This window comes from Chrysochloris asiatica, unplaced genomic scaffold (assembly GCF_000296735.1).
Source record: "Chrysochloris asiatica unplaced genomic scaffold, ChrAsi1.0 scaffold00088, whole genome shotgun sequence".
NCBI classification, from domain to species: domain Eukaryota; kingdom Metazoa; phylum Chordata; class Mammalia; order Afrosoricida; family Chrysochloridae; genus Chrysochloris; species Chrysochloris asiatica.
This window is the reverse complement of record NW_006408606.1, coordinates 9,597,413-9,617,485: the sequence shown is the minus strand read 5'-3', so window position 1 is coordinate 9,617,485 and position 20,073 is coordinate 9,597,413. Positions and strand designations below refer to the sequence as shown.

The 20,073-nt window shown below is 38.9% G+C and overlaps 2 protein-coding genes across 2 annotated transcripts in view; one reads left to right on the top strand and one right to left on the bottom strand.

The window, feature by feature from the left end:
- The window catches only part of EXOSC9 (exosome component 9), a 19,311-nt gene extending 6,899 nt beyond the window's left edge, over positions 1-12,412 (top strand). Inside the window, exons 6-12 of the mRNA XM_006866276.1 lie at positions 3,154-3,236; positions 4,632-4,764; positions 6,121-6,209; positions 6,614-6,760; positions 7,551-7,735; positions 11,916-11,994; positions 12,293-12,412. Of these exons, the coding sequence (XP_006866338.1) occupies positions 3,154-3,236; positions 4,632-4,764; positions 6,121-6,209; positions 6,614-6,760; positions 7,551-7,735; positions 11,916-11,994; positions 12,293-12,374 (798 nt within the window). The 3' untranslated portion in view covers positions 12,375-12,412. The remainder of the gene's footprint in view (positions 1-3,153; positions 3,237-4,631; positions 4,765-6,120; positions 6,210-6,613; positions 6,761-7,550; positions 7,736-11,915; positions 11,995-12,292) is intronic.
- Positions 12,413-12,931: 519 nt separating this feature from the next.
- CCNA2 (cyclin A2) lies at positions 12,932-18,691 on the bottom strand. Its single transcript, XM_006866275.1, has 8 exons — positions 18,385-18,691; positions 17,512-17,755; positions 16,338-16,450; positions 15,757-15,980; positions 14,779-14,986; positions 14,386-14,499; positions 13,626-13,759; positions 12,932-13,226 (listed from the first exon to the last, which is right to left on the bottom strand). The coding sequence occupies exons 1-8, from the start codon at positions 18,595-18,597 to the stop codon at positions 13,178-13,180; spliced, it is 1,299 nt and encodes a 432-aa protein (XP_006866337.1). The 5' UTR covers positions 18,598-18,691; the 3' UTR covers positions 12,932-13,177.
- Positions 18,692-20,073: the final 1,382 nt, after the last annotated feature.

The window sequence follows — 20,073 nt, the reverse complement described above, 5'->3', positions numbered from 1 at the left end:
GTGTATCATGAGAAGCTGTGGACAACATTGTGAAGTATACGTATTCTAAACACTTAATTGTGCTCATGAGGAATCTGTACATAGACATTGAGGCAGTTGTTCGCACAGAACATGGAATTATCAAATGTTTTAAAATTATGAAAGATGTGCACCAGGTTTGTATTATTTCACCATATTTATTCAACCTGTATGCTGAGCAAATAAATTGAAAAGCTGGGTTATATGAAGAGAAATGTGGCATCAGGATTGGAGGAAGACTTCTTAACAACCTGTGATATGCAGATGGTACAATCTTCCTTGCTGAAACTGAAGAGGACTTAAAATACTTATGAAATTCAAAGACCCCAGCATAGGGTCGCCATGAGTCGGTCTCTACTCAATGGCACCTAACTACTAATACTAATCAGTGTCATGTTGGAAGTCTGATTCAGAGCTATAAGGGGAGAAAGAGATATTAAAGGCATCAAATGTTTAGGAATAAATGTAACTAGAGAAAGAAAAGACCTATGCAAAGAAAACTACAAAATACTACTACCAAGAAACCAAGAGACTTAGGAAAATGGGAGAATATATACCATGCTCATGGATAGGAATACTTAAGATTGTGAAAATGTCAACACTACTCAAAGCAGTCTATAAATAGAACACAGTCCCAATCCAGATTCTAATTTCATTTATTTGAGAGATGGAAAAAATGATCACTAAATTTATATGGAATGGAAAGAGACTTTGGATAAGCAAAGCTCTGCTTAAGAAGAACGAAATTGGAGGTCTTTAAGTACCTAATCAGACAAGGAACTAATCTCTAAAATTTATAGCAAACTACAGTACCTCTGGTAGTATAGTGTGTACGAATCGAGTTGCTAATCTCACAGTCAGCTGTTCCGTGGGAGAAAGATGAAGCTCCCGTAAAGATTTACAGCCTCAGAAACCCTGTACGGGGTCACTATGAGGTGGAACTGACTCCACGGCACTTAACAGCAACAACAGTACCTCTACAAGAAAAAGATAAACTATCCAATTTCAACATGGGCCCAGAACAGGAACAGATACTTCACCAAAGAAGACATTCATGTAGCCAACAAACATAAAGACATGTTCACAGTCATTAGCCATTGTTGCCTCAAGTCGGCTCCAACCCATAGTGACTCTGTATAGGGTTTCTAAGGAGCAGTTGGTGGGTTTGAACCGCCGGCCTTGCAGTTGCAACTGACCTTGCAGTGGTCCAATGTATTATCTTGCATTGCAACACCAGGATTCCAATAGCTACATGAATGTTTTATAAAAACACAAGTCTGGTCCTATGAGTTGAAGGTTAAAAGTTTATCAACTGTTTGACTTTTCCAACCTCTTACGCCCCTCCATGATCCTTGGTATCAATCACCACCCCTCCCTCCCCTCAAATCCTTGGGTTCTGCAACACGCTGCAAAGTCTCACAAAGCTCATGATTGTCAAATGAAATGGCTTATGAAATTAAGGAGGCTGGTCAGTCCCAAATCTGTAGTTCAAAGATCATTTAGAAGGATTTTCCTACCTGTGTAGTCTTAAGAGCTGTGGAAATGAAATCAGCAGGTCAGACAGCAAACTGTTGATGCACAAGGCTGCAGGAGTTGGTGAATCAGGTCAGGTGATAGGCCGAAAAGCCCATGAGCTGGATGGAGGTCAGACATGGCCCAGAAGCAACATTCCAGGGTAAGAGAGCAAGCTTTTCCAAAGCCTTTTAAAAATTGGAATCAGACCTTGTCCCTAAGGGAAACTAAGAGCTATGACTCGATTCACACCCTTTACTCAGGTTAGGGCATTCTTAATACTTCGTTTCACTGTAATCGGTGGTGGTAGTATGCCATGTAGTTGACAAAGACTCATAGTCACCCTGCATAGGGTTTCCGAAGCTGTAATTAGAAAGCCTCATCTTTCTCCTGTGGAACAGCTGGTAGTTTCAAACTGCTCGCCTTGAGGTTAGCAACCTGATTCATGACCACCACTCTACTAGAGCTCCTTTACTGCTTGTTGTTGTTGAGTGCTGTTGAGTCAGTTCCGATGTATAATGACCCTGTGTAGGGTTTCGGAGGGGTGTCTGGTAACCTTGAACCACATACCCTCCAGTTCAAACCGACTTTGTAATCTAGTGCATTATCCCACAGCGCCACACTAGAACGCCTCTTTACTTGTTGTTTTTAAGTGCCATTGAGTCAGTTCTGACCCACAGTAACCCTGTATAGGGTTTCCGAGGAGCAGCTGGTGAGCTTGAACTACCGGTCTTGAAGTTCCTTATCCCTACCTTAATCTTTACTCCTTAGCAACTCATTTCAAAAAGGGTCCATAATCACAGGCATGAAGGCTAGGATTTACAATATGTCACAAAATGGAGAAATTTGACTAGAAGGACCAAAGATGCCCTGCAATAGCAAAGTTCAGAAACAGACAACAAATGCTGGAGAGGGAGTAGAGAGACTGGGACCCACCTATGTTGCTGGTGGGACTGTAAAATGTTTCAACCATTGTTGTGGTATGGTGCTTCCTCAGTTGAAATTAGAAATACCATATGACCCAGTAATCCCTGTATTTGTTATATATACAAGAAATATGAGCCAGGCAGGCCATGAATAGATATGTGCACACTAATGTTCATCACAGCACTACTCATAAAAGCAAAAAGATGAAGGTAGCCTAAATGTTCATTACGCTGAGTGAAATTAGTCAGTTTGAAAAGAGGGTATTTGTACTTAGGTTCCTGTTGGATGAAAGGAATTACATTCATTGAGATTAAACAAAGTACATACATGGTTTGTTGAGTGTAAAATTCTTTATATTTTATCTGTAAACTTTTACTCAATTCATAAAAGTTTTTTTAAAAAAGAATTTTTTGGAGTTATACAAGTGTTCAAAAACTATTGTGATGATGGTCATACAACTTTTATAAATTTATTAATAATTGAATTGTATATTGAAAGTGATTAGATTTTATGGTATGTAAATTAAGCATTAATAAAGCTCTTGAAAAATATCAGAAAATTTGAGGAATGTAAGTTGCCGTATGAAATATCTAATACTAAAGAATTTTTATTTCTTTTAATATTTGGGGTGCATGGTAAGTGTTTTGTATATTCCAAAGTGTCATTTGTAATTCTTGAACCTTTTCTTTGGAAAAGTATACACCTGAAGAGCGTGATCCTGTGCCATTGAGCATCCACCACATGCCCATTTGTGTCAGTTTTGCCTTCTTCCAGCAAGGGTGAGTCTTGCCTTATTGTGGGCAACTAGAACTTTTTTGCTCTACTCAGATGTTCCATGGATTAATGAATATACTCCCTCTTTTAATAGTCATAAATCTTATTGTTCTTTGTAAGAGATTTAGCTGTCAAAGAACTTTCTCAATAGAAGTCTCAAACTCTTCTACAACAAGGATACTTCTGTTTTTTCTTTCATGGCATAGTTACACAGTTTAGAATTGGCATGCTAGTTTCTACTTTGAAAAAGTAGAATAAGAATAATCCACAGTAGTGTGGATTAATATTAGAGGGCTGTGGAGCACATTAAGTGGATTAGTTCTAGGAGCAAGTCGCATGGAAAATTGGATGGAAGCTTGAGCCTTACATCTCTTTTGAAACAAAACTCATTTTCATCTTGTTGTTGTTGTTATGTGCCGTGGAGTCGGTTCTGACTCATAGCGACCCTGTACAGGGTTTCCAAGGCTGTAAATCTTTACGGGAGCAGATCGCCTCATCTTTCTCCCATGGAACCACTAGTGGCTTTGAACTGCTGACCTTGCGGCTCGCAGCCCGATTTGTAACCACTAATTCAGAACAAGGGCAGAGGGTATTTTAACAAGTATGAATGTCATCAAAAAGTGAATAAGGACTAGAGAAAAGCTTTTAGTTTGTAGTCATTGTGGTATAGAAGTTCAACACTAATAGATATAATAGGAACCATATGAGGGTTTGAAAATTCAAGGAAAATAAAAATTGAATTTTTCCACAAACTTTTTGAATCTTCCTCGTTTATGTGAGTTTAAATTTTCCTGTAGCCACAATCAAAAAGGAAAAGGAAACAGTTTATAGACTGCAAAGCTGTTTAAATTGCAAGGTTGGAGGTTCAAGCTCACCAGCTGCTTCTTGGAAACCCTATACAGGGTTGTTGTGGGTAGGAACCGACTCAACAGCACTTCACAACAACAAAAGCAACATATTTAGACTGTTATTTTATTTTGTAATTGATATTTTAAAAACTTAATCTTGAAATATTTCATATTTTTGTTTCCACTAAACCTTTGAAATTCAGAGTTTATTTTATAGTTCATCTCAATTTGGACTAGGCACATTACAGGTCTTAGTAACCACTTGCAGCTAGTAGCTAATGTACTAGGCAACACAGAGACAGTATCAGAAAAAACTAATATGGACTCTGATTTTATTGTAGTAGTTGGAGAAAATCACTTGGTATTTATTTTATGTTGATTAAAAACTGTAATTATCTTTTCTTATTAAGGTGACTTAAAGGATTAAATCCCCAGTTAAATTCTTAACTATGTTTATGTTGCCAACACCATCTTTTAAATAAATCATCCATTGTCTTAAAAATGACGAGCATTCATACTTCCAGATTTATTCAGGTTCATTTAACATTGCAGAACGTATTTATTGGTGGATCCCAATGAACGTGAAGAACGTGTAATGGATGGCTTGCTGGTGATTGCCATGAACAAACATCGAGAGATTTGTACCATCCAGTCCAGTGGTGGGATAATGCTGCTAAAAGATCAAGTTAGTCCTTTCATTACTGTACCATCTTTAGAACCTTTTAGTTGTCTTTTGCCCGAAATCCAACAAGGATAGTTGGCTGCTGCTTAGGAGGGGTCCTCCTTTCTCCCTTGCTACTCTCATGTATGACCCTCAGAATATGGCCCTTAAGGATAGAGAGTACATTTTTCTTCAAATCAAGAAAAGACACCAATAAATAAGCATCAAAAAGTACAAATTAAAGAGAACATCTTTCTCTTAGTATAATACACAGTCATTATCAAATCCATCAGATTCTCATGGAGGCTGTGTCCTGGTGTGGCACTGTAGGATAAACACTTGACTGCCAACCATAGATCAGTGGTTCAAACTCACCAGCTGTTCCTTGGAAACCCTATACAGGGTCAATATGAGTCAGAACCAACTCGACAGCACTTAACAACTGTATTGAGTACTTATATATGCTGGGCACTGGAATATACTTATCCTTACAGTTTTCTAACCACCAGAAATGTACGCAGTAACAACATATTTCATAGTAAGAAATGAGGCTCAAAGGTATTAAAACATTTGCCCAAGTTCAGCTAATACAAATCAGAGCTAATATTTAAACTAACACAGTGTGTGCTCTTAACCACCTACCTAGCATGTACATTACTGTTCGTAAATGCTGTCAAGTCGGTTCTGACTCAGCGATGCTGTATAGGGCTTCTGAGGAATGTTTGGTGAGTTTGAACCACCAGCCTTGTGGTTCACATGGACCTTAAGGTCGAGTGCTTATCCTACTGCACCATACCAGGGCTCCTCAATACATGTTAGTCACCATTATCATAATAATTACCAGTTTTACAACCACTACCTGGATGCTGCAGGATAATGTGCTGGACTGAAGATCAGTTTCAACTGCAGGGTAGGCAGCTCAAATCCACCAAGCACTCTTTGGAAACCCTATACAGGGTCGCTTTGTGTCAGAACCAACTCAGTGGCGCTTAACAACAACCACCCAGATCTCTGGAATCCTGGTGTGGTGCTGTGGGTTAATGCACTGGACTGCAAAGTTGGTTTGAACCGCATGGCCGGCAGTTCAAGCTTACCAGCTGCTTCTCAGAAACTCTGTATAAGGTCGCCATGAGTTGGACCTGACTCCATGACACTTAACCACCACCCAGATCCCTAGATTGTGACTATAGGTCCCTGTGGTCTGGGGATCTTTTTGTTTTATAAGCTTCCCAGGGGACAGTGCAGCCATGTCTTGAACTAGCAGTATGAGTTACTGGCACAGACATGAAGATAGTGCATCCCTGGGCAATTTTTAAATTTGTTTAAAGAAAGCCATTTCATTTGTTGCCTTTAGATATTATAGTTTGTTTTTATAAATAGGTTTTGAGATGCAGTAAAATAGCTGGTGTGAAAGTAGCAGAAATCACCGAACTAATACAGAAAGCTTTAGAGAATGACCAGAAAGTGAGGTAAGTTTTTTTCATGATTAAATGATTTTTAATAGATAAGTCTATTACAGGCTTTTCTTTCACAAAGGTGACTGTTAATCGTTTTTATATGTGATCTTACCTTAAAGTATGTTTTTTGAAAGTTGATTGAACTTTTTTTTTCCCCTCAATTTAAATATGAGAAGTCAACTAGTATTTCTTTCAAAATTAGTTTTAGAAAAAATAAAATCAATACAAAACACAAATTGGGAGGTAATTCTTATCTTTACTTACTATTCTATGAGGCATAATAGGTGAAGTTAAATTGGTCGAATAAGCCATCTCTCTGAGTTACTTCTCAAACATCAAAGGATAAAATAATAACTTTTTCTTTTGTCTTCTCTCACCTTTATTCTCTCACTACCTCTTTCCAAACCCATATGCAGGAAGGAAGGTGGAAAGTTTGGCTTTGCAGAATCTATTGCACATCAGAGAATCACAGCATTTAAAATGGAAAAAGCCCTGATTGACACCTCTGATGCAGGGGAGAAAGCAGGAGAAATAATTGCTGAAGCTGAACCTCCTTCAGAAGTGTATCTGTATTGGGTGGTTTTTGTAATAAAAACAAAATGCCTTTTTTTCATAATACTTTTGTGAAGGGTGTGCATTAGTCTTCTATTAGATGACTAAAACACTTGAGATACAAGGCAAGATAGTAATTTGAGTCATGAGCCATGTTGAGTCAGTGACATAATATCCAGCTTCTCTTTAGTTGATTTGCAAACCACCGGAACATTCTATACTTTTAGAAACAATTTGCAGCATTTCATTTGTCCTTCGAAAAGCTTCATTAATATTAATGGTGTGGCCAAACACTTTATATACTGTTAAACATTGTTATAGTTATTGACCCTTTAACCCAATTTACTATTGCAACTAAAATGGTGAGCGCCATCCTGTCTTTTGATAATTCTTACCATTAATTGTCCATAAACTTTTACCTGAGTAGTAGATTTTATTTCTTCCTTATTGTTCAGCCATAGTATTGTTGTATTGTTGTTGCTATATGCCATGAAGTCAGTTCCGACTCATAGTGACCCTATAAAGGGTTTCTGAGGCTGTAAATCTTTACAGGAGCAGAAAGGCTCATCTTTCTCCCATGGAGCAGCTGGTAGTTTAGAACTGCTGACCTTGCAGGTTTGCAGCCCAATTTGTAACAACTATGCTACCAGAGCTCCTTAGCCATAGTATGGCTATTAGCAAATTTTTATTCCCAAGCATTTTGAGGCAAATTTGAATCAGTCTTAGAAGAAAACTACCATTTTACTGTCTACTCAGTGCATCAGTACCTACGTTTTGCTGTTGCTTTCTTAACTTGTTAAGTGTTTGTAACCCTGTGTTATGGACTCCTGGAACTGCCCAAGTTGGAGAGGGCACAGAAAATGCCTGGGGTGATCTTGAAGATTCTGAGAAGGAAGATGAGGACCAAGATGGCAGTGATGAAGCTATCATTCTTGATAATATGAAAATGGACACTGGAGTAGAACTCTCTGATACTGGAAACCAAGGTTGGTGATGTGCCTTGGAGTCGGATCCGACTCATAGTGACCCTGTGTAGAGTTTCTGAAGCTGTAAATCTTTTTGGAGCAGAAAGCCTCCTCTTTCTCCTGAGGAATGATTGGTAGTTTTGAACTGCTGACCTGGAGATTAGCAGCCTGACTCGTAACCACTGCACTGTGGTCATCCATAAATAGAATCTAATTTCATCTAAACTCTAGGCTTTTTGCAGTATTCTTTTCTAGAATAATGTGCTATCTTTGTGTGGAGATGACACATAGTGACATTTAAAATATTAGTTGTTTTCTTCTTTAGCTCTGGTAGTGTAGTGGTTACAAATTGGGCTGCTAACCTTAAAGGTTAGTCTTCCTCTTTCTCTCTGACCCTCTACCTTACCAAACATGATATTCTTTTCCAGCAACTGGTCCCTCCTGACAATATGTCCAAAGTATGAGAGACAGTTTGGCCACCTTGGCCTCTAAGGAGCACTCTGCCTGCACTGCTTCCAAAACGGATCTGTTAGTTCTTTTGATAGCCCATGGCACTTTCAGTATTCTCCTTCAACACCATAACTCAAAGGCATCAATTCTTCTATGGTCTTCCTTGTACCATTAGTTAACAGCATTTCTATTCATTTTAGTTCTTTTTTTAAAAAAAACTCAGGCATACATAATTTAAACCACCAAAGGACACATTTTGCAAGCCTGCCTCTTGGCCGCCAGCTCTGAGTCCCTTTTTCCATGAAGCTACAGTCCTCAGCTGTTCCCTCTATGTCCCTATCTTTGCCTCCATCTCTGGTGTCACTGCTTCTCTGGATAAGGTCTTGCATTCCACTTGTACTCTTCTCTCTTGATGGTCCTAGGGTCCTATTTCTAGATTGTAAGATTAACTATTCCCCTTTTTGTTAACAAACCGTCTAGCTTTACAATTGTTAACAGTCTCAATTAGTAATGGTAACAGTTACTTACTATTGAATCATAAGACTCTTATCCCCATCTCTTTTTACCAGACAAGATGAAAACTATACAGTGGGGACTCTGTCTTCCCTCACACTCTTAAACTAAACTCCCTCTTGAAAACTTGTAAGACAGTCACTTTATTGCCCCCTCATTTTAGGTAACCACTGTCTAAGTTGGCTGTTCTTATCTACCCTGTATACAGAAGGGATAGTATTGATACTTCATGTGAAGACGCCTTCCCGCTGTTGGTATTTTGAGTTATTACATCCATGAGTATAGGTCAAGTTCATCAAATTATAACAATTTGCCTTCGTTTCCTTATCAAAAAAATTTTATCATCCTCTAGTTGAGTTCTGATTATCAAGCCATCAAGGCTAGGTCAAAAGGGAACTTACTATCTGCAAGTTTGGGTGTTCTTGTGCATCTCCCTTCACTTCAGATCAGCTGGATGTTTCACTCTTCAGCTCTATCCCTCCATGGCTATGTCCTTGTCCCTGGGCTCAGGTATCCCTAGGTCTCACCACTTTGGACAAACCAGCCCTTCCTCTTCTCTCCTCATCTCCAGGTCAGTGGGAGTCTATGGACTGTGGTTGAACTCAGCCCATTTCTTCATTGTTGCCTTTTCTTTTCTTCAACTCACCAGTAGACAGTGTGGTCTCCAGCAAGCTTACAAGGCTGCTCATGTGTTCCCTTTGAATTGCAGTCTTAGAGGGGGTTGTTTCAGTCTTAGAGGGGTATTTGTATAGTTTTCAGGCTCAACCATAAGCATAACAGAGTAGTGCTGCCCAGGCCACTCAAGTGTTCTCATTCTATTTTCCAATTCAGGAGCCACTAGTCACGCCTGTTGAGCACCTGAAATGGGTCTTGTGTGACGGGAACTGAGTTTTAATCTTTGTTTACTCTTAGCCACTTATCTTGTTGAGTGGGCTCTGATCCATAGCAACCCTCTATAGGGTTTCCAGGGTGCAACTGATGAGCTTGAACTGCCGAACTAGCATTTTTTAGTCCAGTGCATTGACCCACAGTGCCACACCAGGATTCCAGGCACGTATCGAGTGGCTACCATCCTGGACCATATTGCAATATGTGGTCATCAATTAAGTGCAATCAATGTATGCCGGTTCCAGCTCATAGCGACCCTGTATAGGCTTTCTGAAGGATCAGCTGGTGAGTTTGAACAAAGTACCTTGTAATTCAGACTGACTTTGTGGTCTAGTGCTCATCCTACAGCACCACACCAGGATGGAGTATTGAATCAAAAAATTGTAGAACAGTGGGATTTTGGTAGTTCTAAATGTTCCTTGCATCCTGAAAGCTGTGGAATCGGAGAAATTGTTGCATGCAGGTGGTACCGTACGTTAAATATTGGGCTGCTACCTCAAGGTTAAGGAGCTCTGGTAGTGTAGTGGTTATAGATCGGGCTGCTAACCACAAGGTCAGCAGTTCAAAACTATCAAGCTGTTCCGTGGGAGAAAGATGAGACGTTCTGTTCCCATAAAGATTTACAGCCACGACCACCACCACCTCAAGGTTGGCAATTCAAATCCACCAGCCACTCCGAGAGAGAAATATGATGCTGCTTGCTCTCATTAAGATTTATAGTGTCAGAAATGCTACAGACTCCTGGTGTGGATAAGCACTGGGCTGTGAACCATAAGATCGGTGGTTCAGCAGTTCAGTACCACCAACTTCCCCAGAAACTACACAGGATCGCAAGGAGTTGGAATCAACCTGACAACACTGAACACCATAAAAACTAATCATTCAAGGAGCTAGGTACTGGATTGGCAGAGAACTACAGGATGTAGCCTACCAGTCTGATTTGATTAGGACACAATGGTGTTAACTGTTCAGATGTGTAATGCATATGCCTGCCTGCTTTTATGAGAACTTTGTTGTTGTTAAGTGCATTAGGTGGTTCCGACTCATAGTGATCCTGTTTAGAATTTCTAAGGAGCAGCCTTGTGGTTCAGTGCTTTATCCCACAGCACCACACCAGACTTAACTACCTACCTATAAACATTAATGAGAGTCACTATTGAAGTAAATAAATGAGAAAACTTCTTAATTTGTGTTACTCTCCCAGACTTTGTTCCATGCATTTGTTTACTTTATGCATATTGATTAAGCAGATTTTGATTGATAAGTTGTTTCATGTCAATCCATATAGATATCAGCCGTATTTTGAAATATTGATGGATTAGGTAGGCTGTTGTTATTAATGTACATCCTTGTCTTTACATATTTGAAGTATTTTTCTAAGATTAATTGGGTTAATGGTCCTGCAATTACTGATTTGAAGAGTAGTGTGTTCAAGTGAATAATAAAGGTAAACCTAAGATAACTGTTGTTGTTGTTAAGTGCCGTTGAGTCGGTTCTGACCCATAGCGAGCGACCCTGTACAGGGCTTCCGAGGGTGTAAATCCTTATGGGAGTAGAAAGCCTCATCTTTCTCCCGCGGAGCGGCTGGTAGTTTCGAACCGCTGACCTTAAGGTTCGCAGCCCGATTCGTAACCACTACGCTACCAGAGATAACTGTGATGGAACCTTTCTAAAGGATGTGAACGAAGGGAGAAATCTAAAAGGAAATGAATCAAAAGTTCAAGAGAAAAACAAAAACCAACAATCTTTTTCATGGTCAATCCTGTTAAAGGAAATAAATTCAGGTCAAATCCAATATGAGGAAGCATTTTCTGTTATATTGAGCCATCATAGAAATAGCCCGGTCAGCTACTTCTATGGGTGTAGGGCATTTGTGAAACACATAACTTATAGGGAGCATAATTAAAATATTTCTCAAGGGCAGTTTGGCCCAAGTATCTTCTAGAATGTACCTTTTGACTCAACAGTGTTTCAATTTTCCTTCTAGTGTTAAAGACAGAGTGAAAGTAATAATAGCACTAGTGATTCAGTTGACAAGTTTTCAGGTCAGTTCCAAGGTGGTTTATAAGATAACAACCTATTTTCCCCCTAACTAACTTTTCTTTTATGAACATGTATCGATGTATGCACTATTATATAATTCATAAGGAAAAAATTTACACATTGCTTTTCAAAGCCCCAAATAGTTATAATTACATCTTTAAAGCCTCTACCCCAAAAGTAGCTTGGGCTCTGTATGCAAACAGTTTCTAAAACCTCTAATATAAGCCAATGTGGTAATTTCCCGAGAGTATTTTTTAAAAATTATTTTCATATTTATATAGCATTTTTAATATATATTTTCTTAAAGATGCCACTATAGTACTCTCAGATAGTGAAGAAGAAGAAATGATTATCTTAGAACCAGACAAGTCTCCAAAGAAAATAAGGTAAACTTATTATTTATTTTATATAAAAGTTTAAACTTGCTAATACTCTTGGTTTTATTCTCAGTTATTATAAATGCATTACTTTCTGTGGTTTTTTGAATCTGAGATGTATAAGCATGAAGACCTATTTCTATAGATAGAGCACCTTGTCAAATTAACTGTAATTTATTCTTATTTACTAAATTTTATAGCCTTCTATTTCTGTAATCAAAATTAACAGGCAAAATGGAAATCAGGGTCTTATGCATACTATTAATATTACTGTTAGTCAACTTAATTTATTTTTGCTTATTCACAGAACACAGACCATCAGTGCAAAACAGGAAAAAGTACCAAGTAAAAAGCCAATGAAAAAGAGAAAAAAGAGAGCTGTTAATTAAGCTAACATTGTTGTATACTATTAAAAGAATATTTATTCAGTGCTAACAACTGGTTTTTATTCACAAATCTTAAAATAAAATCTAGGTTTTTAAAAATATAGCTTTTAACATGGTGTTTAAACCATCTCGAGAATCTTAATTTGCACAGATGCTTCCCACCCCACCCATGATCTGTTAAGTTATTCATTTTTCTCCTCTCATACACTTAGTACGTTTTAGATAACTTGACTTAAGTATGTATAAAACTTGACAGGCACAAAACATTTTTCACAGGCTGTTTAAAGTATACATGGGATAAACAGTTTTTAAGGAGGCTTATCACTATACTGATACAATACTGTTCAGATTAGTTCACATGCCCGAAAACAGCACATTTGTCCAGTTGCATAGGAAAATGAATGCCAGAACTTGATGGTCTATTCCTAGACTTCAATATTAGAAGCCTCTCCATTCTACAGTAATCCAGTTTTCTCAGATTAAAACTATTGACTTTTTTTAATCTCAAATCAGACTTGACTTACAAATGATTTTTTCCCAAATCAATTTATTAATTATTATCCTGATAGCTGACATCATTAATACTTTGTTTAATCCACTTAAAAGTAGCCAAGCGTCTAAAACAGTTACATATATAAAAGATATACAAATTAAAACCATTAAAAAAGTAATAGATAACATAATTTGTATTTGACCACAATTTCTGTATTCAGAAATGATTGTAAAATTAAGACCTAAGATAAAAACTGTACATCATATACTTTGAGTGATTTACATCTTAGAAAACAAAGGTAGTCTCTTCACTCTTACACATTTAGTGTCTCGGGTGGGTTGAGGAGAGAAACACCATGATACCTAGAAGTAGGGAGAAAAAAAAGACATTAAGTACAGGTGATGGGATGATACACTTAAGTGCTGTTGTCAGCGACTCTGTATAGGATTTCCAAGGAGCACCTGGTGAGCTTTGAGCCGCTGACCTTACAGTCCAATGCATTAACCCATAGCACCAACCAGACTTGAAAACCCAAAAATGCTATTTCTGCCTTTCTGATCAGGTTAAAGTTTATAAAATCACCATTCTCCAAAGCAGGTATTCACAAATCCCTCCACCGCCCAATTTACAACAGAACTCACTAGCTGCAACGTTCTCAAAAACTGGGTCTGTTAGAGAATACACCTTAAGGTGTTTTAAAATGTTGACTTCAGAACCAAAGGCTCACTTGGACTAGTAATAACAGCTCAATTAATTCTTACTTTGAATTTTTGTATTTTTCTCTTATTGATTGTTGTGCGTGTTTTGGTGCTCTGAGGTAGGTCTGGTAAAGGTCCATGAGACAAGGCTTAAGACTTTCCAAGGTATATCCGGTCTTTTGTGCTAATGACTCAGGCTGCAAGAAGGGAATGAAGAACCATGAGTTTTGTTTCTAATGACAACACAATGAGTTAGTAGCAGTTTGTTTTAAGTGCTCAAATATTAAATTTAATTACTTTAGCACCATTAAATAACATCTTGTTTTCTCATGCTATTATTCCATCTCTTATGCTGACTGACTTCAATAAAAGATTTTAAGCACTTTTCAAATCCAAGTTATGAGTAAGCTTTTTCCCCAACATGTTGTTAAAGTGCTGTTGACACGGTTTCAAATTATGGAACCCCTGTATAGGGTTTCCAAGGAGCAGCTGGTGTGTTTGAACCATTGGCCTTCTGACTAGCACTCCAGGGCTTATAGCACCACACCAGGAGTCCTTATTTAACATGTAGGATGCTTTAAACATGTATATATTTGGACATTCTAGGTCATGATTAGGACAATTATTTATTTGATACTCACAAGGTATTTAACTCCAAATCATGACAACTACCTGTATCAGAGTAGAAGTGTGTTCCATAGGGTTTTCAATGGCTGACTTCAGATTCAGGTGGACTCAAACCTCCAAACTTTTTGGTTAGCAGCACTGCCATCACAGGGACTCCCCTTGCAAGGCAGATGTGTGAAAACAATGCAATACATACCCAGCTTTGTCCTGTGACTGTGTAGAGTGCTATATGAAAGGCTGCTCCAGCAATAACTGATGGCAGATACTTTAGGAATGGGTCTGCATCTATCAAACTCAACTCTCCCAAAAACTGGAATGAAAACACAAAAGCTCTAGAACTCAAAACACTGACTCGGTTCCAACACAAGTGATCCCATGCACAACAGAAAACACTACCTGGGCCCCCTGTGCCATCCTCACAATTGCTGTTGCCACAGGAAAATAATAGCCTTATCTTTTAAGGTTATTTTTAGCCACTGGTAGGCTTTCTTACCACTGGAGCATTAACCTCTATCTAGAATACTAAATAATCTTGACCAAAACTAAGCAATGAAACTAGGGCTTGTTCCAGCAAATGAAAGGAACTTACCATTGCTAAACTTTCAACTTTGCAGTTTACAGGCTGCTGATGCAGAAAGTATTGGGTAAGAAACTGATTAACTGTTGGTGCAGCTAAGTCAAAAGCAAGGACTTTCAAAACTAGGTGCTCCATTCTCAGAACTTGTTTCTTGGTATAGGTATCATCTGTAATGTACACAAATTCTGCCACTTCTGGCGGATATATTTCTTCAAACTTTCTACAATGAAAAAAATTTTTTAAGTAATCATTTCTGAAAGAAAAGCAAGCTTGCTAATTCTGAAATGTTACCCAGCAAAACATGGACTGAATCCAAAAACCTACACTTTCTACCCACTGCCTGTCTCCACTAATACTTGCCCATTACTTCTAGCAGAGGTGGGCAGACAATTGTTAATTATAAGGTCCAAGCTTCATAATAAAGGATTTTGAGATTGCGAAAGAAAACAAGAGGCTAGAGATTTACTAAGAACAATGTTAGAGCTTACCAAGTAACTGAAAATTTAAGAACTACGAGTCTTAAGAAAATGTTCACATCTTTGCCAGAAGGGAGCCCTGGTGGTGCAGTGGTTGAGCACTTGGCTGCTAAAGATAAGTCAGAAGTTCACACCCATCAGCCATTCCACAGGAGAAAGATGTGTCTGCTTCTATAAAGATTTATAGCCTTGGAAACACTGTCTAGCTTACAGGGTCTCTCTGAATCAAAATCAATTTGACATCAACAGGTACTGTTTTGGCTTCATATGCCAAAAAGTTATTAGGTAGGAGAAGCGCACTAAAAAACCCTATGAGGTAGGGTAGCTTTGAGTGGGAATTAAATTGACAACACACACAAATCTAAGACTAGTGTGTTAAACATACCATTCTCCGGTATCCTAAAATATATACCTGCTCCCCTCTCCCATGCTGCCTCAACTAGTCACTGACTGCCTTGTGTCACACTGTTAAAAACCACATTTCTCTTCATCATTCCAACAAAAGTTAACTTACGAGGCTAAGAGCATAGCAGCAGTACCCACAAGTTGAAGTTTTCCTCTCAATACAGACATCGATGAAAGGAACCTATCAATGTAGTTCACAGCCAAGTACAGGGTCTCATTCTGTAGTTTATATTCTTCTCCTACTTCAACTAACCAGTCCACAAGGATAGCCCTCATACTGTTAGTGATGTCTGGTTGTTTCTTCATGTAACCCACTTTAGGCTTACATTTAACCTGTTGAAAAAAGTTATTTAGTACAATGTAAAAATACAATTACATTATAAATTAACAAAATGCTATATGCTGGAAACCTAACTTTCACTAATAGTTAATCAGTAAAAAAAATAAATAAATAAAAATACTATTCTATTTCATTTAGCTGCATTTAATGAATTCTTGTTAAGTACCACTGAGTTGGTTCTGACTCAGCAACCCTGTTTAGGGTTTTGAAGGAGCAGCTGGTAAGATCTGAATGAACTGTTGACCATGCAGTGCAAACCGACCTTGTGGTGCAGTGCATTATGAGGCAGCACCACATCAGGACTCCATTTAATGAATAACAGTATACAAATTGGATCAAGAGAGCTTTACCTCCATTTCCCTAAGATATGTATGAATGTCTTCATGATAGTCTGGTACTTCATTAACACTCACTGGTTTTTCATCTTCTAATACAACTGACATGTCCATAGTATGTGGGGACTCTGGAGGAATTCAAAAGATAGTAAATTAATTGCGTAATTTTCTGTTTCATGCAAAAAGGGACCGTCCTGGTCAAGAACACGGTGTTACCAAAGCATTTATTTAATCTAACTGAAAAGGGTATCTCGTGATTTGGGGGTATATAGATTTACCCCAAAGCAGATTGCTGAGAAAAGTCAGATAAATTGAAAGTACAATTAGGCAGCAACTAGAAGCAGAGCTAAATGGTTTTCATTAAACAAGTGTATTCAAGAGAAAACTGGGTTATGGGCAGATCACACAGGTAGATTAACATGACAACAAATGATTGTGTGTTTTTTTGTAATTTGAATCTTTTGTGGCAAAGAATACTTCACCCACTACTCCTTTCACTTTAAGGGTCACTTGAAGGTTAAACTAAAAATGTTACAAATTTAAAATAAAAATACACACATGATTTCCAAAGGACTTTCCCAATCTCTTCCCTAAGCAATAGTACAGCCACAATAAGATTGTATTCAATCAACTATACAATAACCCTATAGACAGTATAAATATAGACATAGCTGTCTACTAAATCTACTCCATTTTGTATGTGGTTAAGTACAAACAGCAAATGGTACAACTACTGACATGCAGGAAGACAATGCATGTCTTTTTCTGGTATCTGATCATTGTTCAGATTGATATTACAGAAATACAGCATGTTAAAGTTAGAAGAGATATTCGACATCACAAATATTTAAGACTACTCTCATGTAACATTCTTTCATATGGCATGTAAGAAATGAGTTACTGTCATGAATACAACCAAATATTTTCAGGGTCAGATTAAAGTATGTGACTGATAATCTAAATAAATTGATGTGATTGATAGTGTACTTGAAGAAACACCCAATTAGAACTTGGGTCCTTTTTTAGGTCACTAGGTCATATATTAGCTATGAGATTTGGGATAAGCCTGTTAACATTAAACCTAATTCAGTATGTCATAATAATCAGATATACTACTTCAAAATATAAAATTAAGTCTCTTAAATAATCATAATTACCTTGATGCATACAGATTTTCTTTAGAACTTACCAAAACTACCATCCATTGGATAATCAAGAGATACCAGTGGCTTTCTTGGTACAGGTAAAGCAACAGCTGAATTAAAAGCAAGGGCATTTTCACACTCTGCTTTTTTGGATTCCACTGGTCTCTTTTGAGGCTTTTCTTCTGCTTCATCCACATGAATGGTGAATGCAGGCTGTTTACTGTTTGCTTTCCAGGGAGGAACAATGGCTTGCTCATCATTTACAGGAATATCTTTCAGGGGTGCAACCTAGAAAGAAATTAGTATTTGAGGCTGTTAGAAATGGAGTTTTGCCTTCTCCTTAAGGGTTCCAGCCTTTGCTTTTAATCCCATACCTACTCAGAAAATTAAGGTGAGACACAAAGACCAGGCAAGAATAGTATGAGTAGTCAAATAGAAAAAGAAGAGTAAAAATTTGTCACATGAAAAGAATTGATACAAGAGTGGAGCAGCAAGGCAAATTTGCCTAAAATGATAAAATATACCAAAAGTAAGGTATTTTTCTAAAGTACAAGATTCCCTTAATCGTACAGGGAGGGGGAAGGGTGACCCAGCTGCTTCTTCCTAAGGCCAAGAGCAATGCCTGGGGTTAAAAAAAAAAAAAAAGGCGAAAGCGGGATGCCGAGCAAGACATTCAGGTTGCAGGGCTCAGTTTGTACCCAATAGAGTACGCAAAGCAGCACAATCACATGCTGGCGTAGGTCGGAATGCTAAAAAAATGATAAAAGCTACTACCATGGCAGTCCATAAACCGGAAAATCTTAAACCAAGGTGATTCCGGTTCGAGCCCCCCTAAAAAGCCCAGAAAAATGCTTTCTCGTTACCCTCCTGTTAAACTTATGCCCGATTCTCGCATTTGCTCGCGTGTCCTTCCTTACCCGTCGTGTCTTGGGCCTGTGCTGCGGTACTGATCCGCGCGAGTTCCCCGCCTTCAGTACAGCCAGCCCGGTCCGAGTTCGGGGCTGCTGGGCGGCAGCCGTTTTGTCGGGATTGACGTTCTCCTGGTCCTCTTGGAGGGTCGTCTGCTGCAGGGTAAGCAGCGCCGAGCCCGCCTCGTGGGCCGCGGGCCCTGGCGCGGAGTTGCCCAACATCACAGCTCCCGGGTGCCGGCGGTGGGATCAGCCTGCGGCGCCAAGCAGCGTGCACTCCGCCCGCCGACCGACCGCGCAGACACAGCCGAGGAATGCTTTACCCGAAGCCGGCCTCCGCAGCCAGGGCCAGCTTGCCCACTTGCCTGCTCACCCGGCAGGGCAGTGCTGGGCGGAGGAAGCAGCGAAAGGCGCGGGCAAGGACTGCTAGACGCAGAGACTCCAAGACCTAGGACGCCAGGATAAAGCGAACAGCCCGCCGGAGAGGCGGCTGTTCATGCAGTTCAAGTATCCCGCGACTATTGAAATGGACCAATGAGAACCGCAAGAGCTCGTGACGTCTTCATAAGCGACTTAGTCGCAGGGGAACGTAGGCAGCCGTAAAATACACGGAGCCGAGGGTGGAGCTGAGAAGTCGAACGACGGCGGGAGGGAAAAACGCCTGCGCCAGGGGAGGCGGGATAAGGCGAGGTCCGAAATTTTGGTAACTTGTGATCTTGCACTGGACTGCAAATCACAAGGTGGGAGGTTCACACCCACCAGCCGCCCCTCGGAAACCCTATGCAGGGTCACTATGAGTCGGAACAGACTTGACAGTACTTAAGTACAACAGGAAGACCGTGCGCTCTGGGGTGTGAGTTATCTCCATTTTAAACTGGCGGTGTTGGTGTGCCTTGGAACCAGTTCTGACTTATAGCGACCCTGTATAGGGTCTCTGAGGCTGTAAATCTTTACAGGAGCAGAAAGCCTCAGCTTTCACCCGTGGACCGGCTGGTAGTTTTGAACTATAGACTTCAAGTTAGCAGCCCAACTCGTAACCACTACGCTACCAGAGCTCCTGAATTAAATTTTAGCAATTGTAGGACCGCCCCAGCCATTAGTGCAGGGACCTCTAGTTAATTTAGCTCCCAGGCTTCAAAATTTTGACTCCTGATTATTTAATGTCTCCAGATTATTTCTCCAGATTATATCAGGCCCTCCTGATTATTTAATGTCTCCAGTCTTAGTTTTTTAAGTGTTTATTAAAAGTAGTAATACCTATATCACATAGAATTTTTGTTAGGGTTAAATGAAATACTATTTAACACTGTTCACTTATTAAAGTGGCTGACAAAATACTTTAGGATGTTGGTGTTTATTCACAGTAGGCAGAAATTGTGTTTTAGCTTTTTAAAAATTTTTCTAATGAAAATGCTATTTAAGGTTCTATTTTATGCTATTGATATATTTAATGAATAACAATTTTATATAGAACAAAGTATATATATATATATTTCAACTAGCCCATTAATTTTTATTCGCTTTTCCTTGTATATATAGAGTAGCCAACAAGAGCAATGAAATTATACTGACCTATGTATGTGTTCTGTTTAGAACTGAAGGCTATTTAAATATATAGTAAAACAAATATTACCTTATTATCAAAAAGTTCAGATAAAATATGCACCTTTAACAAGTCCTCGTTTAATATATAGCAAA